We start from the raw sequence: 26,595 nt of genomic DNA on the forward strand, positions 1-26,595 counted from the left end.
TATCTCAATATAGCATTTAATATCTCTAAGTGGCTATGCTCTCTCTCTCAACATGAGAAAAAAAGATTGTGGGTTATAAAATGTGTGTGTTTTATTTTATGAATAATTATCATTTAAAAAGTTATGAAAAGATAAAATTTTGTAATAACAAGGAGAATGCTTCAGATAGTTTGTTGGTTCAACTCAGATTTGAAACTTGTGAGTTGTGGTTGTATTTGTTTAGGATCCAACACATAATGTTTTTTTCCGTGAATATCAACAACCAAATTCCCATGATAATAGAATTTTTTTATTTTTATTTTAAAATAAAAACAATTTTAATTATTATTCACAAAGATTTTTTTTAAATAATCAAAAAATTATTTCTGACATTTTTATCAGAAAATATCGACCAACCCCAACCAATTTCTCAAGTAATTTTTTTTTAAAAATGGTGATATTGGTCACTAGGCCGAGAGAGAGAGAGAGACCATAGCCACGTAAGGAAGTTATACTATAATAATTTCAAACACCCCACTGAATGCAATTAATGCACCCTATTTAAGTTTGTCACACGCAGAGAGAGAGAGAGAGAGAGAGAGAGAGAGAGAGAGAGAGAGAGAGAGAGAGAGAGAGAGAGAGAGAGAGAGAGAGAGAGAAGTTTACAAACCCATGTTAAATGTAATAAATGATTCTTATTTTACTTCGATTTTTTTTAGTATCCTGTAATAAATAAATTATCACAACCATTGAATCATAATAGATCCTATGGCTGTGATTAGGGAGTAGGTACTCCGGGAGCACCCTATCATTACTATGTATATATATATATATATATATATATATATATATATATGGAAATTTACTTATAGCCACCTGACGTATTAAGAAGTTGCATTTAACTGCCTGCCTTTTCAGACTTTTTAGATAGGCGCCTAATGTATTACCAAATTGCTCATATAGCCGCTTCCGTCATTCTCAACCCAATTAACTATAGTTAACCCTTTAGTCTTGCTGGCTAAGTATAGGAAATGACATTTTCACCCTTCCCTTTTCTCTAAATTATTAGATTCTTCAATGGAAGTCTTTTTCTTGGAACTTTCCTACTTGCTAGAAACGTCCACACCCAACCTCAGGTTTAGACTCTTAACATTTTTAATCAGGTGATTATTTCAGTTAAAGATATGGGAATTGGTTTTGTTTACTGGATGCTCAGTTATGCTTGTGTCGGTGGTAATTCTGTGAATGTGTGTACAGATCCTCCACCTGCAACATCCACAAAAGCATTTCAAATGACAAATCAAGATCCTTTATCCAAGCAAATGGTTACACAGAAGCCTAAAAGAATGTGCCACAGAAGTGCTAGGAACAGCCTTAAAAGGCAGGCAGAAGATGAGTGAAGGTGACCGTTTTAAGGTCTAAAATCAACCAACAAAAAGCATCATTAATTTCTACAAATATAATGCAACATATATAAATATACCCTTCAAAGAAAAATAAAAAAATCATACACAATTTGTGTGAAACAGCTACTTGATCAATATGCATAAGAATAACAAAGATGGCATCAATAGATTTTTGGGAGTACAAAGAGAGAGAGAGAGAGAGAGAGAGAGAGAGAGAGAGAGAGAGAGAGAGACCCTTGCCCTCAACTCTATCTGCAAGAGTCCTTGCAACAATACCCCTCTTGAATCCCTAGCTGAGTTGGACTGCACAGTGGAAGAACTCTTAGAGTCACAGCAGTCACAGGAGCCCTACCTGAAGTTGGGGGTAAAAGAAAGCACATGAAAGGACAATAAGTCGTTTCCCACAGGGTAACTAGGTAATTTCTCTTTAAATTAATGGTTTCCGTCTACAGGTTAGACGGAAAGTAAGCAAAGCACCAATGTGAGCAATTTTTGGAAAGGTTAGGCACCCATATGAAAAGTTTGAAAAGGCAAGCAGTTAAACATAATTTCTCCATAAGTTAGGCAATTATATGTAAATTTTCCATATATATATAGATATGGTTAATCTAACATTAAACTAGTTATATTTGACATTAAGTGGATTCAACCTTACTAAAATAACCAAAATACACTTAAAAGAGTGACATTTTTTAAAATACATGGTTACTTTTTGAGGTAAAAAAAATAACTTTGATAGATTCATAAAGTTACTTTTTGGGAAAAGGTGTTTGACTTTTCATTTCCCCCGAAGTTCAAAAGACCTATAATGCCCCAAAATGTAACCATTCATTTTAAAAAATGCCATTCCTTTAAGGGTATTTTAGTCATTTTAATATGTTTGAATGTAGCTAATGCTGAGCACAACTAGTTTAATGTTAGATAAACCCCCATATATATGTGTGTGTATGTGTGAGGAATGAAAACCTCTCCAATGAAAACAGTCCCAAACCTACCCAATGGAAAATTTTTGTTTTTTTTTTCAAAATTCTGACGTACAGATGTGTTCAACATGATTGATTTACTAGAAATCAACACTTGGATCATGAATTTTGGATAGAAAAGATGGTATTCAGAGCCTCAAAAATTTATGAAAATTGTATGCCATTGATTTTTGAAACTTATAAAAACTTATCCATGCATCCCAATCAAATGCTCCAAGAACTAATTCCTATAAAAACAAGCATATATATTGTTGAAGGATGGATGAGAAGCACCGAACCTTGGGTAGAGAAAGAGAGAGAGGAGAGAGAGAGAGAGAGGAGAGAGAGAGAGAGACGGCTGCACAGAAAGTAAACTTCTTATTTCATTAGGTCAGCTACTCTCTATGTTAAATAGAGATAAGCCAAAAAGAAGAAATTACATCTAAGTCCATTATTTAATAAAATTTCAAGTAACCTCTAATTTAATAAGGCTTAAACTTAAAACCACCTATTCTCAACACTCCCCCTCAAGCTGGAGCATAGATATCGATCATGCTCAGCTTGTCACAACAATGGAAGAAACTAGGCCTCGCAAGGGCCTTGGTAAAGACATCAGCAACTTGATCTTCGGAAGATACATGATCTGTGCAAATATAACCAGTCTGAATCAAGTCACGTACATAGTGACAGTCAACTTCAATATGTTTAGTCCTTTCATGAAAAACTGAGTTGTTGGCAATGTTGAGACTAAGATGTTTTTAGTAAATAAGTTTTTTTAAACTAGAGGTTATTTGAAACTTATTCTTTAATGAGGGACCTGGGTGTAATTTTGCTCTTTGGACTATCTCTATTTAATATAGAGATTAGCCCTAATTGAATTAACGTGTTCTCCTTTTCCTTTGTGCAGCCATCTCTCTCTCTCTCTCTCTCTCTCTCTCTCTCTCTTCTCTCTCGATCTGAGTGGTAGGTACATCTTCAACATGGTATCAGAGCCATAGCCGATCGTGGGAGCGTGATCGAGTGTGATCAAAGCACAGTCGATCGTGGAGGCTTTCGTGATCGTGAAAAAAAAAAAACGTTGATTCAATGAATATTTTTCAATCAGGTCAGTGATTAAATTTTTTTTTAAGATCTGATGACAGATCTGGTCGTGGATGCTAGTTGTGGGTTTCGTAGCCCCTTGGTGCTGTTTTTTTTTTGTGATTACCTACTGCCGAGTTGGTAGTTCCTGCCGTGATCCTTAAAAAGTTTGGTTGATGTTGGTGATTCTGAAAAATGATTGTCCTGCCGTGATCCTTCAAAAGTGTGGTTGCTGTTGGTGATTCTGAAAATGATTGGTTGTCATTTCGCAGTGAGTTTTCGTGACTACCTACGCTGGAAGTGGATTGCTGTTGGTGATTCTGTACTCTGTGTGCTCTATTTAAAAGTCGTGAATCTGATTGCTTTTTGCTGTCATGATGTATATGGCTGGGAGATGGTCGGGAGTTAAAATTTTTTTATGTTATCACTGGTTGTGCTCAGATTCTATTTAGTGAGCAGCTATCGTGATTCTTTTGACTCAGCAAGCAGCTGGGTGCTGTGTCGTGATCCATTTAACTCAGTTGTTTTCTTTTAAACAACATGTTAATAAATTTTTTTTAATCAGCAGGCGTGATTCCCTGCGGTGTTGAAGAAAAAATATTTATTCTTTTTGCGGGAACCTTGTCTTTTGGAGTGGGATTCTGTGTTGGGTATTGCTACTGGTTGTCGTAGAGGCTGAGGTGTGATGGTAAAACACACTAGGTTGTGTTGGATGTGTGATCTTGATTTGCAACCTGGTGCCATCCTTGGTTGAGATTTCATTGGTGAAGTCAAAATTTGATATAGTCGGGCTTACAGTTGATTGTGGGTATGCGCGGTCGTGGTTGCTCCTGCATTTTGTGAATCAAGCACATCAGTTTATATTATGGCTCAAATGGTTAAATCAGATGTAGATTCCTCCAATGATTGTGTAACTCTTAGCAGGGTTGAATATGACGAACTCCTTTCTTTACGATCATCCAATTCGAAGTCTTCTGTTGCGGAAGTTGTGTGCTCGGCAGGTAATGGCCAATCGACTCAAGGTGGTAGGTGGGTCATTGATTCTGGAGCCTCTGGTCACTTGTGCGGAAACTCGAGCAATTTTTTGAGTTTAAAACCTGTGACAGGTCAAAAAGGGGTACGTCTTGCTGATGGTAGTTCTTCCCCAATTGTAGGGCAGGGAAATATGTCTATTACCCCTACTCTTCAATTGTCATATGTTCTTCATGCTCCTTCGTTTCCACAGAATTTATTATCAGTCAGTCGAATGACAAAAGAGTTGAATTGTAGAGTGATTTTTGATCCTATGGGATGCACCTTTCAGGACTTGTTGACGGGGAGAAGGATTGGTGGTGGCTATGAGGAAGGTGGTCTGTATTACCTACACCAACCAGAAGTTTCGGCCTATTCTGCTGTTACATCATCCTCAAGTCCTCTATTGTGGCATCATCGTTTGGGTCACCTTCCAGTGACAAAACTTCGTCGTGTCATCCCTCATGTACCTTCTTCAGTTTCTTTTCAGTGTGAAACATGTCAATTAGGAAAACATTGTCGAAGCTCTTTTCCTTCCAGTCAGAGTCCATCAAGTCAAGGACTGTTTGATCTTCTTCATGTAGATGTGTGGGGTCCGAGTAGGATTCCGAATAGGTCTCAGTGTCGTTATTATCTAGTTATTGTTGATGACTTCTCGAGACTATCGTGGGTGTTCTTGTTAAAAGATCGGTCTCAAGGTCCTGTCATTCTTAAATCTTTAATTGCAGAGATAAAAACTCAATTTGATATATGTGTTAAAACTGTTCGCACTGATAATGCTCTTGAGTTCAAATCCAAAGACTTACTTCAATTCTATTCTGTTAATGGGATTCAACCTCAATTTACATGTCCCCATACCTCCCAGCAAAATGGGGTGGCTGAGAGGAAACATAGACAAATCCTTAATGTTGCTCGGTGCCTTATGATTCAATCCAATATGCCTGCTACATACTGGGGCGATGCGGTTTTGACAGCCGGGTTTCTTGTAAATCTCATGCCGTCAAGTTCTGTAGAAGACCAGATCCCAATTCAAATTCTCCGTCCAGAGACTCCTCTCTTTCCTATTCCCCCTAAAGTTTTTGGATGTGTGTGTTTTGTGCATAAGCTGGGTCCTGATCGAGATAAACTTGCTGCGCAGTCTATTAAATGTGTTTTCCTTGGGTATCCTAAGAATCAAAAAGGATATCGTTGCTATGATCCTATATCTCATAAAGAGTATGTCAGTGCGGACGTTACCTTCTTTGAGTCTATTCCTTATTTTTCGAGTACTACTCCAAGGTTACAAGAGAGTCAGGGTGATGTTTTTCCTCTGCCAATTCCCCCTTTTCCTTTAGAGTCGTTCACTCCAAAGCCTGTGGCTCCATCCTCTGGGGAATCTCGATACAGAAACCCTCCTATAGTGTATACTCACAGGTTACCACCTACCTCCATGCCCCCATTATCTACTTCTCCTGAGGCAAGTAACTCTGAGGATCCTGAAATTTCTGCTATTGATGAGGATCTTCCTATTGCTCTGCGAAAAGGGAAAAGACAGTGCACCCTTCATCCCATTTCTCAGTTTGTTTCTGAAGATAATCTTGGGGCTTCTATGAAGAATTTTATTTCGGCTTTGTCTGCTCCTCTGTTCCGCTTCATCACAGTCAGGCTCGATTCGACCCCAAATGGATGCAGGCTATGCAGGATGAGATGGATGCCCTATGTTCTAGGGGCACTTGGGATTTGGTTGATCCTCCAACTGATGCAGATATTGTTGGCTGCAAATGGGTATATACCATTAAATATAACTCGGATGGGTCAATTGAACGGTACAAAGCCCGGTTGGTTGCAAAAGGATATACTCAGACTTATGGTGTTGACTTTTTTGAAACTTTCTCTCCAGTTGCTCGACTTGGCACTATTCGTCTTGTTCTTTCTGTTGCTGTGCACCATGGATGGCCCTTGTTTCAGTTGGATGTCAAGAATGCCTTTTTGTATGGGGATTTGCATGAGACTGTCTACATGCAACAACCCCCAGGCTTCGAGGTTCAGGGGGAGTGTAAGAAGGTGTGCAAGTTGAAGAAGGCTATTTATGGCCTGAAGCAGAGTCCAAGGGCATGGTTTCACAAATTATTTGAGGTAATGTCGAGTTTTGGTTTTGTCAGGTCAGCCTCAGATCACTCCTTGTTTATCAAGAAAACCAATGTTGGAATAGTGGTTATGGTGGTATATGTCGATGACATCATATTAATAGGGAGCAATGCCCAAGATATTTCTGCCACAAAAGATCATTTTCAGAAACACTTTGTTACCAAAGATCTTGGTCACCTTCGATATTTTCTGGGTATCGAAGTTGTAAGAAACAAAGAGGGCTTAGTGTTGTCTCAAAGAAAGTATGTGTTGGACTTATTAAAAGAGACTGGAATGCTAGGAGCCAAGCCAGCTAATATTCCAATGGATCCCAAAACTCACATGTTCGATGAGAAGTCTGAGTATGTGGACAGTGCCAGCTTTAGATCCTTGGTGGGTAAGTTGCTATATGTGACTGTTACTAGACCTGACATTTCATTAGCTGTGAGTAAAATCAGTCAGTTCATGGACAAACCTACAAAAGTTCACTGGGATGCAGCTATGATGGTTCTCCGGTACTTAAAGGCATCTCCTGGTAAAGGTCTGTTGTTTAAACGAAATCCATCTTTGGACATTGTTGCTTACACTGACGCAGATTATGCAGGATCTGTTGAAGATAGGAAGTCAACATATGGATTTTGTGTGTTTGTGGGAGGAAATCTTGTTACCTGGAGGAGTAAGAAACAAACCGTTGTAGCCAGGTCAAGTGCTGAATCTGAATACCGAGCAATGGCCCAGACTGCAGCTGAGATTATGTGGGTAAAATCAATCTTGACCGAGCTTCAGGAGAAAGTATCCCTACCTATGTTGATGATGTGTGACAATAGGGCGGCTACATATATTGCCAACAATCCAGTGTTTCATGAAAGAACTAAACATATTGAAGTTGACTGTCACTATGTTCGCGACTTGGTTCAGGCTGGGTATATCTGCACCGATCATGTATCTTCCGAAGATCAAGTAGCTGATGTTTTTACCAAAGCCCTGGCAAGACCAAATTTCTCAAAGTGTTGTGACAAGCTAAGCATGATTGATATCTATGCTCCAGCTTGAGGGGGAGTGTTGAGACTAAGATGTTTTTAGTAAATAAGTTTTTTTAAACTAGAGGTTATTTGAAACTTATTCTTTAATGAGGGACCTGGGTGTAATTTTGCTCTTTGGACTATCTCTATTTAATATAGAGATTAGCCCTAATTGAATTAACGTGTTCTCCTTTTCCTTTGTGCAGCCATCTCTCTCTCTCTCTCTCTCTCTCTCTCTCTCTTCTCTCTCGATCTGAGTGGTAGGTACATCTTCAACAGGCAATATATGTAGCAGCCCTATTGTCACACACCATCATCATAGGTAGGGATACTTTCAACTGAAGTTCAGTCAAAACTGATTTTACCCACATGATCTCAGCTGCGGTTTGAGCCATAGCTCTGTATTCTGATTCAGCACTCGACCTGGCTACAACAATTTGTTTCTTACTCCTCCAGGTAACAAGATTTCCTCCCACAAAAACACAAAATCCAGTTGTTGATTTTCTATCTTCGATAGACCCCGCATAATCTGCGTCAGTGTAAGCAACAACGTCCAAGGAAGGATTTTGTTTAAACAACAGTCCTTTACCAGGAGATGATTTTAAGTACCTGAGAACCATCATAGCTGCATCCCAGTGAGCTTTGGTAGGTTTATCCATGAATTGACTAATTTTACTCACGGCTAATGAAATGTCAGGTCTAGTAACGGTCACATATAACAACTTACCCACCAAGGATCTAAAACTAGTACTATCCACATATTCAGATTTCTCATCAACCATATGAGTTTTGGGATCCATAGGAATGTTAGCTGGCTTCGCTTCTAGCATTCCAGTCTCTTTTAATAGGTCCATCACATACTTTCTTTGTGACAAAACTAAGCCCTCTTTGTTTCTTGCAGCCTCAATACCCAAAAAATATCGAATGGAACCAAGATCTTTAGTAACAAAGTGTTTCTGAAGATGATCCTTTGTTGCGGAAATATCTTGGGCACTGCTTCCTGTTAATATGATGTCATCGACATATACCACCATAACAACAATTCCAACACTAGTTTGCTTGATAAACAAGGAGTGGTCTGAGGCTGACCTGACAAATCCAAACTCCGACATTACCTCAAATAATTTTTGAAACCATGCCCGAGGACTCTGCTTCAGGCCATAAATAGCCTTCTTCAACTTGCACACTTTCTGACACTCCCCCTGAACCTCAAAGCCTGGAGGTTGTTGCATATAGACTATTTCATGTAAATCTCCATACAAAAAGGCATTCTTGACATCCAACTGAGACAAGGGCCATCCATAGTGCACTGCAACAGAGAGAACAAGACGAATAGTTCCAAGACGAGCGACTGGGGAAAAAGTTTCAAAAAAGTCAACACCATAAGTCTGAGTATAGCCTTTTGCAACCAACTGGGCTCTGTACCGTTCAATTGACCCATCCGAGTTATATTTAATGGTATATACCCATTTGCAGCCAACAATATTTGCATCAGTTGGAGGATCAACCAAGTCCCAAGTGCCCCTAGAACATAGGGCATTCATCTCATCCTGCATAGCCTACATCCATTTGGGGTCGAATAGAGCCTGACTGTGATGAAGCGGAACAGAAGAGGCAGACAAAGCCGAGATAAAATTCTTCATGGATGCCCCAAGATTAACTTCATAAACAAACTGAGAAATGGGATGAAGGGTACACTGTCTTTTTCCTTTTCGCAGAGCAATAGGAAGATCCTTATCAAGAGCAGAAACTTCAGTATGCTCAGATATACTTGCTTCAGGAGAAGGAGATAATGGAGGCATGGAGGTAGGTGGTAACCTGTGAGTATACACTATAGGAGGGTTTCTGTATCGAGACTCCCCAGAGGATGGAGCCACAGGCTTTGGAGTGAACGACTCTAAAGGAAAAGGGGGAATTGGCAGAGGAAAAACATCACCCTGACTCTCTTGTAACCTTGGAGTAGTACTCGAAAAATAAGGAATAGACTCAAAGAAGGTAACGTCCGCACTGACATACTCTTTATGAGATATAGGATCATAGCAACGATATCCTTTTTGATTCTTAGGATACCCAAGGAAAACACATTTAATAGACTGCGCAGCAAGTTTATCTCGATCAGGACCCAGCTTATGCACAAAACACACACATCCAAAAACTTTAGGGGGGATAGGAAAAAGATGAACCTCAGGATGGAGAATTTGGATTGGGATATGTTCTTCTACAGAACTTGAAGGCATGCGGTTTATAAGAAAATCAACAGTCAAAACTGCATCTCCCCAGTATGATGCAGGCATATTGGATTGAATCATTAGGCACCGAGCAACATTGAGAATTTGTCTATGTTTCCTCTCAGCCACACCATTTTGTTGGGATGTATGAAGACATGTAAATTGAGGTTGAATCCCTTTATCAGAATAGAATTGAAGCAAGTCTTTGGATTTGAACTCAAGAGCATTATCAGTGCGAACAATTCTAACACACATGTCAAATTGAGTTTTTATTTCAACAATCAAAGATTTAAGAATGCCTTGAGACCGATCTTTCAACAAGAACACCCATGATAACCTTGAGAAGTCATCAACAATGACCAAATAATAACGACACTGAGACCTACTAGGAATCCTACTCGGACCCCATACATCGACATGAAGAAGATCAAACAATCTTTGACTCGATGGACTTTGACTAGAGGGAAAAGAGCTTCGGCAATGTTTTCCCAATTGACATGTTTCGCATTGAAAAGAAACTGAGGGAGGTATATGAGAAATGACTCGACGAAGTTTTGACACTGGAAGATGACCCAGACGATGATGCCATAACAAAGGACTCGAGGAAGACGTAACAACAGAATAGACAGAACCCACTGGTTGATGTAGATAATACACACCACCTTCCTCGTAGCCGCCACCGATCCTCTTCCCCGTAAGCAAGTCCTGAAAAGTGCAACCCATAGGATCAAAAATTACCCTACAATTCAGCTCTTTTGTCATTCTACTGACAGATAATAGATTTTGTGGAAAAGAAGGAGCATGAAGAACATTTGACAGTTGAAGGGTAGGGGAAATAGACATGTTTCCCTGTCCTACAATTGGGGAAGAACTGCCATCAGCAAGGACTATCCTTTTTTGATCGGTTACAGGATTTAAACTTAAAAAGTTACTCGAATTTCCGCACAAATGTCTGGATGCTCCAGAATCAATGATCCACTTACCACCTTGGCCAGATAGGCCATCACCTGCCAAGCACGCAACCTTAGCAACATAAGACTTCGAAGAGGATGAGCATAAAGCAAGAAGCTTGTTATATTCAGCCCGGCTAAGAGTTATATAATCATTGGAGCAATCCGCATCGGATTTAACCACTTGAGCCATAAAGAAAAGAATGAGTTAAAAAACGAACAGGTCCTCAGATTGATGACACTAATTTGTCTCCACCACGACAAAAAAAACTCCACACTATGCAGGTCCACAAAAAAACTGTTACTCTGCTTCACGACGTCTGCGCAACATCCATACCACTTACCAGATCAGGAACCCATGGATTCATCACGACTTGTAGATCCAATCTTCTAGAGACGATTTGTCCAAAAGGAAATCCAGAAATCACCTTCACGCGATCAACCTTTCACGAGCTTTGCCTTCACACGTTCCCAAGAATGTACAATAGCAATAGCATAGTTCAAGACTACTCCCACGATCCACTAAATAATCAGATCTGAAATCAGTCAGATCTGATTCTTTCTCCCCCCCCCCCCCTTTTTTTTTCAGCACCCAATATGTAGATCAACAACTGAGTTTGATCTTCACCACGACACACAGATCAGCAACTGCCCCTTTTTGTTTTCGACACCCACAAACGACACAGGGAATTACAATCAGACCTGATTTCAACACAGCAGAGACTCACGCTTGCTGCTTCCACGACATGAGCACAACCGAAACTAACATGTTTCTTTCACAAAAAAAAAATCACGACAGCATGGTTGGTAGGAGCTGTCAATGCAGTCTCCTTGTGGTGATACATAGCAGGTTCAAAACTCAGTGGTACGCTGAATAAAAACTGGTGAGGGTTTGCCTAACTTAGCTTTAAAAAAAAAATCACGACAAAAAAAAATTACGACCCAGCAGGTAATCACGACAGGTGCTGAAATCACGACAAAAGTTGAACTTACGACAGTTGTAAATCATGACAGTTGCTGCTGAAATCATATAGATATATGTTGTAACTCACGACAGCATGAGAAAAAAAATTTCACGACCCAGCAGAAATCACGGCATGGCTCAAGGGTTACGACTGCCAGATCTGAAGCCACACTCCCACGATGCTCCCTTAGATCTGATGACACATCTTAAAAGAAAACTGACCTGATTTGAATATATAATTTTTTCGAAGGTGTAGATCAACCGTAGATTGTTCACGATCGATCACGGTCCCACGATCGACTGCTCTGATACCATGTTGAAGGATGGATGAGAAGCACCGAACCTTGGGTAGAGAGGGCTTCACAGAAAGTAAACTTCTTATTTCATTAGGGCAGCTACTCTCTATGTTAAATAGAGATAAGCCAAAAAGAAGAAATTACATCTAAGTCCATTATTTAATAAAATTTCAAATAACCTCTAATTTAATAAGGCTTAAACTTAAAACCACCTATTCTCAACATATATCACATTTGTACGGTCAGAATTTTGAAAAAAGCACCAAAAATCTAATAAAACATGTGGTGGGTAGGTTAGTTTCCATTGGGTAGGTTTTCATTTCTCATATATATATATATATATATAACTTGGGATTTCATGATGCATGCTGTTTTGAGTCTTGACTCAATCTGACACCATGGATGTGTTCAGCATAATTGATTTATTTGGAACCGACTCTTGGATCATGTTTTTTCAATGGGAAATATGTTTTTTTAAGCTGTAAAATTTTGAAGTGTTATGACTGTCTATTTTTGGATAGCTGGGAAAAGCTGTTCACGCATCAGAAACTGTGAGCCAAATGCTGATTTCAGGGTCAGATTTACCAAAAAAGTAAAGAAATTAAAAAAGGAAAAGGAATTCTAAGTCATTTATACATACAAAAGGATTTATACCAAATTTATTCCCTGTATGTATGTGTGTGTATAGTTGTACTCTCTTATCCATGCTTTTAGAAATTCTCATGTCATATATGCTGCATGTCCTCACCTGTACCTGTGTGACATGGGTGATGGTTATTGCCTTATCATATTCTATGAAAGCCTAATAGAATTGGTTGTGATTCGTTTTCTGATTTTTCGAAGCTCATTGGATGATGATGATGCTATAGGAAAAGGATGCAGCTTTAGGAAATGGAGGTTTGGGAAGACTTGCTTCTTGTTTTCTAGATTCCATGGCATCATTGAATCTGCCTGCTTGGGGTTATGGCCTACGATATAGATATGGACTATTCAAGCAGAAGATTGCCAGGGAAGGCCAGGAAGAAGTAGCTGAAGATTGGCTTGAGGTGTAATTTCAAAACTGCTTGTGTTTCTGGATATGGTACTCTGGAGATTTTTTATCTGTTACTGACCTTGTCCTAATTCATATCCTTCTGCACCTTGTAGAAATTCAGCCCATGGGAAATTGTTAGACATGATGTCGTCTTTCCTATCAGATTCTTTGGTCATGTTGAAATTTGTAGTGATGGATCGTAAGTATCCTTTAAACCCTAATAATAAACCCTGTTGCAACAATTATAGATATCCTTGTTAAATGGGTTACATCAGCATCAGTTTTAATCTAATTGGAGCAAGTGTAATTATATTCTGGTAGGGTCAGATAATATATTTCATAATCCAATTCAAGATTCAGTTCAAGATATTGGCAGCATGATCCAAAATTTGTCTTGGCGATATTTGTGACTATGCACACACACACATACACACACACACATGTATGCATGATCTATCTGTACAGTTATGGTTAGATGAAATAAAATATAAATCAAAATCAATAACAATGTAAGGTAGTTACTTTTGGCTATTATAGTAAGATGTCTTGTCTCCAGGATTTGTTGGGGAGAAAATTTAAATACAGATGTTCACATGATGGGAAGACCTCGGAGTTTAGGATGAAAGAACAAAAAGAAAGTCAAAATTGATATTCAAAATACTTTTCACTTTTTATTTCTTCTAATTTGGATATTGAAAGTAATGTGAATTTATTTTGGTTAACATGGCATTTTGAAATCTTTCAGTATCCTTGAAGTTTTTATTTTTTAAGTTCAGAATATTCAAAATCAGGGATATTTGATACCATGTTGACAATTAACCACGTGTAAGAAAGCATTTATCTATGATATTCTGTATTGCTTCCCGAATACTCTTTTAAGGATTCTAATTCTGGGATTCACAATTTGTGATTGGTTGATTTTGTCATTAGGTTTCTTCTAAAAAAAAAATTGTCATTAGGCTTTTTTCTCTTTAATTGCTGAATGAGCCTCCTTGTTTGATTTCTTTGACACTACATTTGCATGACAGTCGAAAATGGGTTGGAGGAGAGGTGCTTCAAGCATTGGCTTATGATGTGCCTATTCCTGGATACAAAACAAAAAATACTATCAGTCTTCGTCTTTGGGAAGCCAAAGCTGGGCCAGAGGATTTCAACTTATTCCTGTTCAATGAGGGACAACATGAATCTTCCCTGCATCTTCATTCTAAAGCTCAGCAGGTAACTCAGCTCAATTGAAACTGAAAGGGTTGAATCTAAGCTTCTTAATCTCTCATATCACATGCACAAGCCACCAGTTGAAGAACTTCATTAGTTGTTTCTCCATACATGTTCTAATACATGCAATTGGGTCCCTCCTGTATTAACATGCCTATAATGATGTTATTTATTTGTATTCAATCATATCGCATAATTGTTTGTCAGTCTTGTAATTATTTCTGCTTATATAGTTAAGTTACTTATTCTTGCAGATATGTGCAGTACTCTATCCTGGAGATGCTACAGAGAGTGGAAAGCTTTTACGGCTGAAACAGCAATTTTTTCTTTGCAGTGCCTCTTTGCAGGTGGGTGTCAAAGATGAAATTTGCATGCCTTTTTGGGTAGAATCTTCTGTGCTATTGTTATCTTCGTAAATCACTTCAACTGCCTTTGAATGGCATGCATGATTCATTTTATATGGAGAAGTGGATTGCTCGAGGCATACACTTTAGGATGTTGGGTCATGGTATGCTGGTGACCTGAAATGGAAACTAATTATTGGTTAGTACTAAGTTCATAACTTTATTGTAAAACTAGGATCTGAATGGATGTGACCTTTGCTTATGAAGTTCTCAATTTTTGGATTTGGATATGCACTTGTTTCAACCTGTGGATAGCCCTATGCTCCAACTACGAAAGCCTGGTCCCTTTGTAAAGAACTATTTGATGAAATGAACAAAACCAGTTCAGTTCTAAGCGATGCATAGGTATAACATGAAATAAGTGGACATAAATCTGCTAACAAAGTCATTAGTGTCTGGTTCATTAGTTGGATGAACCTTTTAGGTTGGTAACTGGAAAAAAAAATCTCAGAAGGAACAAGCTTTTCTGGTGAGTGTCTATATTTTTTGTTTTCCCTTCTCTTGTCATAGATATTTTTGTTTCCACTTACTGTGTCAAATTGAGTTTAAGAAATGATGTAAATCCACCTAGACTGGGATCTTCAGATCTTATAATTGGATGACTTTTTAATTTTTATTTCATGGAAAGGTGGCATTTCTAAGTTACATCTTCACAGTGAATTTTACTCAATGTATTTGTCTTTGAGATTGTACAATTTCATCATTGAATTGAGAAACATCATGACAAAATAAAAATAAAATTACTAAACTTAGTATTTGTTGAGGTCTATCTTCTTACTGGCTGATGATTCACATATATTCATAAGCTACTTGCTTGTCTTGCCAACTAATGAATGAAGTGAGAATTGTGCCTATTATGCGTGCCTTAAACTGTGAAGGTCTTCAAAGCTGCATTTGTCACAGTTTTTCTTTAATTTAGTGATTCATGTGTACAGATGCATGTTCAGGTGTATGACAATGACAAGCTAACTCTCTTCCTATGTTCTGTTCTCTCTCTAATTACCACTGTACTATTTCTAGGATATCATTTACAGGTTCAAAGAAAGAAGAGCCGGGAATGGATCAATCTGTTGGAATGAATTTCCCAACAAAGTTGCAGTTCAGCTGAATGATACTCATCCAACTCTTGCAATTCCTGAGTTAATGCGAATTTTGATGGATGGTGAAGGGTTAGGCTGGGATGAAGCATGGGATATTACCACAAGGTACCTTCCTTTGTTGTTCATGAAGGTTTGCCATCCCAGGATTTTTGGTCTTGCTTGAAGTACTCTTTTTCATGTTATCTCAAATACAGCTAAAAATTAGGTTGCACACAATACAAGACTGATTTCCAATGCCATATGTGGCTACATGAGATTCTTTTATTGATTCAGGACAATTGCTTACACCAATCATACCGTACTTCCTGAAGCTTTGGAGAAGTGGTCGCAGGATGCGATGAGAAAGCTTATCCCACGCCACATGGAAATTATAGAAGAAATTGATAAACGGGCATGTACTTCGCTGTGATCTGATTTTTCTATTCTTGATATCATTTATCCATGTCAGCCAATGAGTTCACTGTATCCAAAATATCATGCAGTTTTTAGCCTTCATACATTCCACTCGGCCAGACTTAGAGAGCAAGCTCCAGAGCATGCGCATCTTGGATGGTTCCAATCCTCAGAAGCCCGTTGTACGCATGGCAAATTTATGTGTGGTGTCCTCTCATACGGTTAGACAACCTCAAATCTAAAGGCTTTGATCAATTTGAGCACATGGATGTACTACTTCATGTCCTTTATGAGTTCATTAACTACCATGTAACTACTGTTCTCTTTATATTTCTGTTCTCTTCGTGTTTTGCAAATTACAGTAACTTAATTTTGTTAGAATCAATATGCTGCAAAATTGAACTGCTATGAGAACAGGATTGTACTCTATATACCATTTCTCCATTTCTATGCCACATATCACTTCCCCAAGTTCCAATGAGAACCTAGTAATAGCTACAGCTATAAAGTCTCTGTTAATCATAAATTTAGCAATTGCGTGAGCACATACAAGTATGTTTGGGTGAGGATGAAGTTTTTAAAATAAATTGTGGAGAAAGTGAAATCTTTTGGTTTCACAAAAACATCAAATTTATATAGCATGTGAAACAGAATAAAGATCCTTCAGATAGTTGGAGCACCTATGGTTATTATTTTGTTCATAATTTACATGCATCCTTTATGGGTTTTTTCTGAAGTACTGTTGGCTGCAACTGATAGAAAGTTTTATGACAGCTGGAATTTTTCATCTCCAGGTAAATGGTGTTGCTGAGTTGCACAGCGACATCCTAAAGTCAGAATTATTTGCAGATTATGTCTCTATATGGCCCAACAAATTTCAGAACAAAACAAATGGTATTACTCCTCGAAGATGGCTCTGTTTTTGCAACCCTGGATTGAGTGACATAATCACTAAGTGGTTGAAAACAGACAAATGGATTACTAATCTTGAACTTCTCTCAGGTCTTCGTCAAGTAAGTGCTACCATTTTTGTGATTCTTTTTGTGTTCAAAGGCTGCCTTGTACTCTGACAATGGTAGAATGTCCATATATTGTCATTCATTGGGAGGACATAAACATGATATCAACTATTAATTTCAGCTTGAAAATCCAGTGGTCTATTTATCGATTATCTTGATACTCCTTGACCAGCAAGGGAGACAGCTTTTCTGGTTGTCCTATTTCCTGCATCATGTGCTTCCTCCTGCTGCTTAGGCATTATTTTTGTCTTCATCTTTGTTTATCCATCCATTAGTGTTGCCCTAATATATTCCCATTGCAATTCCTATTCAATAGTTTGCAGACAATGAAGAGCTGCATGCTGAGTGGGCATCAGCAAAGATGGCCAACAAATATCGCCTGGCAGACTATGTTCAACGAGTGACAGGCATAAGCATTGATCCCATGAGCATCTTCGACATACAAGTTAAGCGGATTCATGAGTACAAGAGGCAGTTGCTAAATATTCTGGGTGCAGTATTCCGGTATAAGAAATTGAAGGTACGAAAAATCTGTCTTTTTTCATGCTTCCATTATATTATATTCACTGAACATTTTAGTTGATTGAGTCATCCTTACCTCGATTACGGATAACCTGCTTGTTGTGTAGTACCAATCAGTCCATGATTTGTCATGTTTATTATTGGTTTGTGCTACCTCATGATATACTGCTTTCATCTTAGTGAGAGTTTAATGTTTCTTGATTATTTTGCTTATTATTATTTTCAGAGCATATTAAGATAGCCCTCCTCCCGTCCCTGCCACCCACCAACCCACACCTCTCTCTCTCCATATATGAGCCCAGTAACACCATATCACATCATACTGATGATGATGAATACACACACACACACACATCATTAAGGTACTGTTCCATATATCTTTGGTTAGATAGATCATGTTGCCAAATGTAAGTAAGCCTTGGGATATGTTCAACATGGCCTTTTTACTGTTTTTTTGTATAGGTTGAGTTTGTCAACTGGGACTATTTATTTATCCTGATATTTTATGACCGTATAGGGCTTTAATTTTTCTCCCTTCAAAAATAAATCTTGCAGCTTATTTGCTGTGATGAAGCTTGTAGTCGTAGATAGATAATTTCAAACATATCCCAAGGGTTAGATACAGATTTTCATTGAGTAGATATATCCAAAGGTTCAGTTCAACCAAAACACCGTGGTGTGGTGTTTTTTTTTTTATAACAAGGAACCCTCACTAAAGTGAGGGAAAACCCCAGGTGGGCCCCGATGACCACTTTGCCTTGTGTGGCCCACCTCTGAAAGCTACAAACACACCCGTGCACCAGCAGGGTTTGATCTGGGATCTTCAACTCAACACCTTCACAACCCCCAGCTGGCCATGGGGGCGACCCTCGCCGTGGCACCAAAACACCGTGGTGATGTGTGTATGCATAATGTATTTTACTGAAAGAGACTGTGCAATTGAATGGACATGCTCTGGGTGAACTTTTGGATGACTCATCTTGTTCATAGAATCGTCTAATTTTTATTCTAACATTGGGAAATTTAAGTACTGTAGGAGATGAACCCTGAAGAGCGTCAGAATACAACACCAAGGACCATCATGGTTGGAGGGAAGGCTTTTGCTACGTACACAAATGCTAAAAGAATCGTTAGGCTGGTGAATGATGTTGGTGCTGTTGTGAATAATGACCCTGAGGTCAACAAGTATCTGAAGGTATGATGATCTAAAATGCTTCTCAGTACATAGCTTCTGATTCTAAGAAGACAAAAAGGCTGGTTCCCTGGTTGTTTCTCCTTTTGAAAAGCTAAGACTAGATTCAGATGTTCTGTGTATGACAGGAAAGCCATACAAGTCATAACACACACACACACAGATATATATATTAGAAAGCCATACTACAAGTCATAACTAAAACACACACACACACACACACACACACACGCATATATATATATATATATATATATATATATATATATATATATATATATATATATATAGAGAGAGAGAGAGAGAGAGAGAGAGAGAGAGAGAGAGAGAAATTGGTAGCTGCTCAATCCATAGGTGCTCAACTCGCACTCAATCGTGCTGACCATAACGATGGATGGTCAGCGCACAAAAATGAGGAAAAAAAAGCGCAAAAACACGTTTTTTTGTGTTTTTACCCTTTAGTGGTGCTTTTAAAGCACAGCTAAAGGCCTCTTTTTGCCCATTTTTGCATATTTTGCGCTATTTTTTTGTTTCTGTGTGTTGACTGCCATCACGTGCACGACAGACGGTAAGCGTGCTTGAGCTCGGGTTGAGCACCTATGGATTGAGCAACTACCAATCACTCTCTCTCTCTCTCTTTATATATATATATATATATATATAGGGTGCTTCTATGATGGTACCATACCATACCACCATAACTTAAGGTTGTACAGACTTATTTACATAGATCTAAGCTCCAAATGCAAAATCTAACCTTTGGATCATGTTTAACATGTTTTATTTACTATATTCATGTATCAAGGTTGACTGAAATATGATGTTTTATACCATTTCTAGACCACCCTTATTTTCATGAATTGTGAGCCGTTGATTTTCACTATCTCAAAAATAGGATCTTATGACGTATTAGACATGATAAAACCTTCTAACAAAATAAACCATGCTAAACACATCTATACGGTTAGATCTACCATTTGGTGGCCAGATCAATACAGACAAGAGTGTGTACCACCATATGGTATCATGGTACGGAACCACCGTCTACTCTCTCTCTCTCTCTCTCTATATATATATATATATATATATATATATATTCTAACTTTCTTCTAATAAAGGGTTTCAGTCTTACACGCCTGTCACAAAAACTATGTATTATGGTTTAGCTGTGCTGATAATATAGGATATCTTCTGTGTGCCCCAAAATCAAGAGACTGCCTGTGTTCCACCCTGCCATGTTGATTCCTGCTTACTTGATGTAAATACCTCTTTGGACCCCTGCGAGTGCTCTATAAATGGCCTTTGGCCTAAGATCCCCCGTTAACCAAGAAAAGTAACGGGTCCCTCCCCCCTCTCTCTCTCTCTTGCTCTCCCCCCCCCTTTTGTAATTGCCAACTTATGAATGGAAGTTGCTTTCGTTGCCTATGCTGCTATCTCTCTCTCTCTCTCTTTGCTGCCCTCTTTGAGATTGTGTATGCTCGGATGTGATTAGACACCCTTGTGAGGGGTGTTTGCGTGCTTTCTGAACTAGGAAGGCTGACCTGGTTGGGTTGCCAGGTGCCGCACGGGGCTTCCAAAATAAGCCCGTGACAACTGGTACCAGAGCCTAGTTGAGAATTTGGGAAGTAGAAAGGAGGGGTACTTGTTGAAACCCTCGTGACGTTCAAGAATGGATACTGAGTTTGGTGAACTCGTCGGAAAAGTTCACAAAGCGAAAAAGGCAGACAAGGAAAAATCTGTTGTAGAGTCGACAGAGATGTCTCGCCTTGAAGAAACGGTTGGTCCTCTAGATAAAAGAGTGACCAAGATGGAGAAAAAGATGACAGATTTGACAAGTGATGTTCGTGGTTGCTCAGCTGCGCTAGAAGGTGCACATGAAGATTTTGAAAAGTTGAATGAGGATGTGAGAGCGGAGGCCGAAGAGTTGAGGGCCACAGTCCAGGAACTATCTGATCGGTTGGTGGCTCAGGAAACTGACATGCGGGAACTTCGGGAACGATATGGAGTCTTAGAAAGACTACTGGGAAATGGAATTGGTGGTGTGGCCAATGCTGGGAATCGCGGGGGTAATGCCGTGGTGGTTCATCATGAACGACCGAAATTGAAACCAGTGGAACCGACAAAATTCAAAGGTGAAAGGGATGCCAGAATCGTGGAGAACTGGCTATGGGACGTAGAACAATTCTTCGATCAAGCAGAGATTGACATCGATGCTGATCGAATACGCACGGCAACCAGGTATTTGATTGAGAACGCCGCTGTATGGTGGAGGACGCAATATCGTGGCATGGAACGTGGAAGGGTCCCTATTGCATTATGGGATGACTTTAAAAGGGAACTCAGGGGGTATTTCCTTCCACATAACGCTGAGGAGCTTGCTCGTGACAAATTGATGGCCTTAAGGCATACAGGAAGTATTTCGGAATATGTAGCGGCATTCTCCACAATGATGCTTGACATAGAAGATATGTCAGAAATGGATCGCATGTATTGCTTCAAAAAGGGCCTACAGTTCTGGGCTCAACAGGAATTAACTCGTATGAGACCGACAGACCTGATAAGTGCAATGACTATAGCGGAACAGATAGTTGAGAACCCAAATCGCGGGGCCGCTCAGGGACGGCCAAATCAAGGCAATGGTGCCGGAGGTCAAGCCAGGAACCAGTATCGACCTCCCCCTAGAGATCAGAGAAATCAGCAACAAGCACGTCAAGAGGGAATTCTAGGGAACAGGCCGATTCACCCAAATCTTCGGTGTTGGTATTGCAGCGGAAATCACTTTGCTCGAAATTGCCCTAATCAAAATGCGGGGAATGCAGGAAGAAGGGCGGCTAATGCCATTGAGATGGAGGAAGCCCCGGTAGAGGAGGACGTCAGGATGGGGGCGGTACAAAGGGTGAATGCGCTAGGAGAATCTTCTTCTGCAGCCCCCACGGTTAAGAAGGAACTAATGTACCTAGCGATGTCCATCAACGGAAGAGCTACGAAGGCAATGGTCGATACGGGGGCTACTCATAATTTCATGGCCGAAGATGAGGCCCGAAGGTTGGGCCTACAATGGGAACAAAAAGTTAGTCGCATAAAGGCTGTGAACTCCGCAGCACAACCTATTCTGGGAGTCTCTCGAAATGTGACAGTTGGGGCTGGTCAGTGGGTTGGCAGAACAGACTTCTCTATTGTTCCGTTGGATGACTTCAAAGTCATTTTGGGGATGGAATTTTTACGAGCAAGCAAGGCTGTGCCTATGCCTCACTTGGATGTTGTCAGCTTTATGAGTGAAGAATCACCATGTATGATTCCTGCCTCGACGTTGGGGGCACCAAATGTTCGTTTGGTTTCCGCCCTGCAAATCAAGAAGGGCCTCCAACGAGGTGATCAAACATTTCTAGTGACAATGAGAGAGGAAACCAGTGAGAAACTTCCTACGGAGGTGCCACCACCTATAGCCGCAATATTGGAAGAATTTCAAGAAGTAATGCCCGAGGAGTTGCCGAGACAGTTGCCACCGCGAAGAGAAGTAGATCATCAGATTGAGTTGGTGCCAGGTGCACGACCCCCTGCCATGGTGCCTTACAGAATGGCCCCACCCGAGCTGGTTGAACTCAGAAGACAGTTAGACGAAATGTTGGCTGCCGGAATCATTCGCCCTTCAAAAGCCCCTTTTGGAGCCCCTGTCTTATTCCAAACCAAGCATGATGGGTCCAAAAGGCTCTGTGTGGACTATCGGGCACTGAACAAACTGACTGTCAAGAACAAATATCCCCTGCCACTGATCGCTGATTTGTTTGACCAATTAGGGGAAGCCCGGGTGTTCTCGAAATTGGACTTGCGTTCGGGGTATTGGCAAGTCAGAATTGCCGAAGGAGACGAAGCCAAAACCACTTGTGTGACGAGGTATGGTGCTTTCGAGTTTTTGGTGATGCCGTTTGGCTTGACGAATGCTCCTGCAACGTTCTCTACACTGATGAATCAGATATTCTATCCTCACTTGGATCGTTTTGTGGTTGTATACCTCGATGACATTGTGGTGTATAGCCAGGATATGGAAGAACACATGCGACACCTGCGCATAGTGTTCAAGATTTTAAGAGACAATGAGTTATGTGTAAAAAGAGAAAAGTGTATGTTCGGCCAGGATGAGATAAGTTTCTTGGGCCACGTGATCGGGAAAGGCTGCTTAAGGATGGATAGCCAGAAGATAAGAGCTATTCAGGATTGGGGAAGTCCAACCAAGGTTCCGGAGCTTCGATCCTTCTTAGGTCTGGCAAACTACTATCGGCGCTTTATCGAAGGATATTCAGCTATCGCGGCGCCGCTAACTGAATTATTGAAGAAAGACAAAAAGTGGGAGTGGACAGGAGAGTGTCAGCAAGCCTTCGAAGGTCTAAAAGACGTCATGGCCAAGGAACCAGTGTTGCAATTACCGGACCAAGGAAAACCATTCGAAGTCTATACAGATGCGTCGGATTTTGCAATTGGAGGTGTACTAATGCAAAATGGTCACCCAATAGCTTTCGAGAGTCGAAAGTTGAACAGTGCGGAGCAGCGATATACAGTGCATGAACGGGAAATGACTGCCATAGTCCATTGCTTACGTGCCTGGAGGCACTACTTATTGGGGTCGACATTCATTACCTACACCGACAATGTAGCCACGAGCTACTTCCAAACTCAGAAAAAGCTCAGTCCAAAACAAGCTCGGTGGCAGGAGTTTCTAGCAGAATTTGACATGGTTTTAGAGTATAAACCTGGAAGAACTAATGTAGTGGCGGATGCCTTGAGTAGGAAGGTTGGACTGGCGGCCTTGTTGGAAGATGCTAGTAGAAGTACTGGACCTCGAAGTGACCTCCTCGATAGAATTCGGGAGGGCTTACGGAAGGATCCCATGGCGCGACAGCTGCTTTCTCTGGTGAAAGAGGGGAAAACCAGGCGATTTTGGGAACAAGATAGATTGTTGATGACAGTTGGGGGTCGAGTTTATGTTCCCCGGTGGGGGGCACTACGACGAGAAATATTGAAGGAGTGCCATGACTCCCTATGGGCTGGTCACCCAGGCCAAGAGAGGACCTTTGCCTTGATAGAGCGAGTTTACTACTGGCCGCAGATGCGCGATGACATAGATGGGTACGTGCGTACCTGCTTGGTCTGTCAGCAGGACAAGGCCATGAATCAGAAGACAGCAGGATTGTTGGAGCCACTACCTGTGCCGAGTCGACCTTGGGAAAGTATCTCGATGGATTTCATCGTCAGCTTACCAACAGTTGAGGGATGCAGTATCATCTTTGTCGTGGTTGATAGATTTTCAAAATATGCAACATTCGTGCCAGGCCCAAATCATTGTTCGGCAGAGGACACGGCTCAACTCTTTGTGAAGCACGTTGTGAAGTATTGGGGAATTCCAGAGAGCATTATTAGTGATCGAGATGCTCGGTTCACAGGTAAGTTTTGGAGAGAAGTCTTTCGGTTGTTGGGATCCGAATTGCACTTCTCTACCAGTTTTCATCCCCAAACTGATGGCCAGACAGAACGCATTAACGGGATGTTGGAGGACTACTTGAGACACTTTGTGAACGCTAATCAGAAGAATTGGAAGGATCTACTCGATATAGCTCAGTTCTGCTATAATCTTCAAAAGAGTGAATCATCAGGGCATAGTCCCTTCGAGATTGTGATAGGACAGCAGCCTCAGACACCGCACTCCTTAGCTGCTCGAGGTCGAGGAAAGGCGCCATTTGCCTATAATTTTGTTAAGAACTGGCATGATCAGACAGAACTAGCAAAGGCATTCTTACACAAAGCAGCTAAGCGAATGAAGAAGTGGGCAGATCAGGGACGACGGGCCGTTGAATTTCAAGTTGGAGAGAAAGTGTTGGTCAAATTATACCCTGAGAGGACAGCTATATTTCGGGGGCACCATCGGGGACTCATTCGAAAGTATGATGGACCCTTCCCCATCGTCCAGAGAATCGGCAAGCTAGCTTATAGACTAGACCTCCCTCCCAGCTTTCAGGTACATCCTGTCTTTCATGTATGCAATCTGAAGCCATTCCACGAAGATGAAGAAGATCTGAGTCGCAGTCTGCCTCAACGAGCTCCTATTCCTCAACGAGCCCCCTCTACAACAGTGCCAGCCTCACGAGAAGTTGATTTTATCATTGATCATGTTCATAACTATCTTGGAGAAGTGAAGAAGTATCTAGTGAAATGGAAAGGTCTACCAGTGAGTGATGCCAGTTGGGAGACTCCACGAAATATTCGTCAGTTTCAGCAAGCAATCGAAGACTATCAGAAAAAAGATGGCGCCGAGGACGGCGCCAGTTTGGGTGGGGGAGTGTGTTCCACCCTGCCATGTTGATTCCTGCTTACTTGATGTAAATACCTCTTTGGACCCCTGCGAGTGCTCTATAAATGGCCTTTGGCCTAAGATCCCCCGTTAACCAAGAAAAGTAACGGGTCCCTCCCCCCTCTCTCTCTCTCTTGCTCTCCCCCCCCCTTTTGTAATTGCCAACTTATGAATGGAAGTTGCTTTCGTTGCCTATGCTGCTATCTCTCTCTCTCTCTCTTTGCTGCCCTCTTTGAGATTGTGTATGCTCGGATGTGATTAGACACCCTTGTGAGGGGTGTTTGCGTGCTTTCTGAACTAGGAAGGCTGACCTGGTTGGGTTGCCAGGTGCCGCACGGGGCTTCCAAAATAAGCCCGTGACAGCCTGCCTGTGTGATATCACATAGGCGATCTCAATTGTTTAGTTCAAACGAAGATATTAGTCTGGACCTCTGAACTGATAAAAAGAAAAACAATGTTTTTTATTGATTCAGAATTTGTAAAAATGCTTTGTCTGATGTAGTTGGAACATATTGTTGTCTTTCTGAGATAATATTAAGAATTCACAGTTTCATACTGCTAAAATCTCATGGTGCTGCTAGTCAGTGTTGGTAAATTCATTTCTAGATCCATTTAAAAGAATATATTTATGAAATTGAATAATCTCAAGTTTTTGTACCTCATTGTTTCCTTAACCTTTTATTTTGTGCATCCTGATGACCTTCCAGGTGGTCTTTGTCCCAAACTACAATGTATCTGTGGCAGAAATTCTGATTCCAGGTAGCGAGCTTTCTCAACACATCAGCACAGCTGGCATGGAAGCAAGTGGTACTAGCAACATGAAATTTGCTCTTAACGGGTGCCTTATAATTGGAACTCTGGATGGTGCCAATGTGGAGATTAGGGAAGAAATTGGAGCAGAAAATTTCTTTTTATTCGGTGCCAAAGCTGAGGATGTTGCCAAATTGCGCAAGGAGAGGGAAGATGGGATGGTAAGACAGCGATTAGCTCCATTTCCCTTCTTTATGAAATTGATGGGTATCCATATTGTTTTCCTAAACTGTGTTCCTTCAATGGACAAAAGATGGTGTTCCTTCAGAGGGCATTTGACTGATTGTTGAAGCTTAGACAGAAAATGCTGTCCAGCACAGACAGGACAGTGTTCTTGTCCAAGATACACTGTCCTGATACCCCCTCTTATCTTATTTTATTTTATTTTTGAATACCGTTCCCCCCCCCCCTTCGGGGTCAGAGCGAAAAAATTGCATCCGCATTCGACTGAGCGAGCATCCCACATGACTCCATGATGTGCAGTCAAACGCCCCCTCATAATGATGTCTAATTTGACTTTGGATTTCCCTAAGTAGGCTGCAAACAAAAGCCTAGCTTGA

General features: G+C 40.5%; 1 protein-coding gene across 3 annotated transcripts in view; it reads left to right on the forward strand.

The window, feature by feature from the left end:
- Positions 1–26,595, forward strand: part of PHS2 (alpha-glucan phosphorylase 2) — a 33,857-nt gene that overhangs the window by 6,136 nt on the left and 1,126 nt on the right. For all 3 annotated transcript variants that reach the window (XM_090018709.1, XM_090018710.1, XM_090018711.1), the window contains 11 exons: positions 12,874–13,050; positions 13,151–13,236; positions 14,066–14,255; positions 14,507–14,599; positions 15,677–15,861; positions 16,030–16,147; positions 16,239–16,370; positions 16,944–17,162; positions 17,485–17,688; positions 18,727–18,885; positions 25,933–26,196. In XM_090018709.1, coding sequence (XP_089874835.1) covers positions 12,874–13,050; positions 13,151–13,236; positions 14,066–14,255; positions 14,507–14,599; positions 15,677–15,861; positions 16,030–16,147; positions 16,239–16,370; positions 16,944–17,162; positions 17,485–17,688; positions 18,727–18,885; positions 25,933–26,196 — 1,827 coding nt within the window. The remainder of the gene's footprint in view (positions 1–12,873; positions 13,051–13,150; positions 13,237–14,065; positions 14,256–14,506; positions 14,600–15,676; positions 15,862–16,029; positions 16,148–16,238; positions 16,371–16,943; positions 17,163–17,484; positions 17,689–18,726; positions 18,886–25,932; positions 26,197–26,595) is intronic.

The sequence above is a fragment of the Nuphar pumila genome, chromosome 10, assembly GCF_984573655.1.
Source record: "Nuphar pumila chromosome 10, dmNupPumi1.hap1.1, whole genome shotgun sequence".
Lineage (NCBI taxonomy): Eukaryota > Viridiplantae > Streptophyta > Magnoliopsida > Nymphaeales > Nymphaeaceae > Nuphar > Nuphar pumila.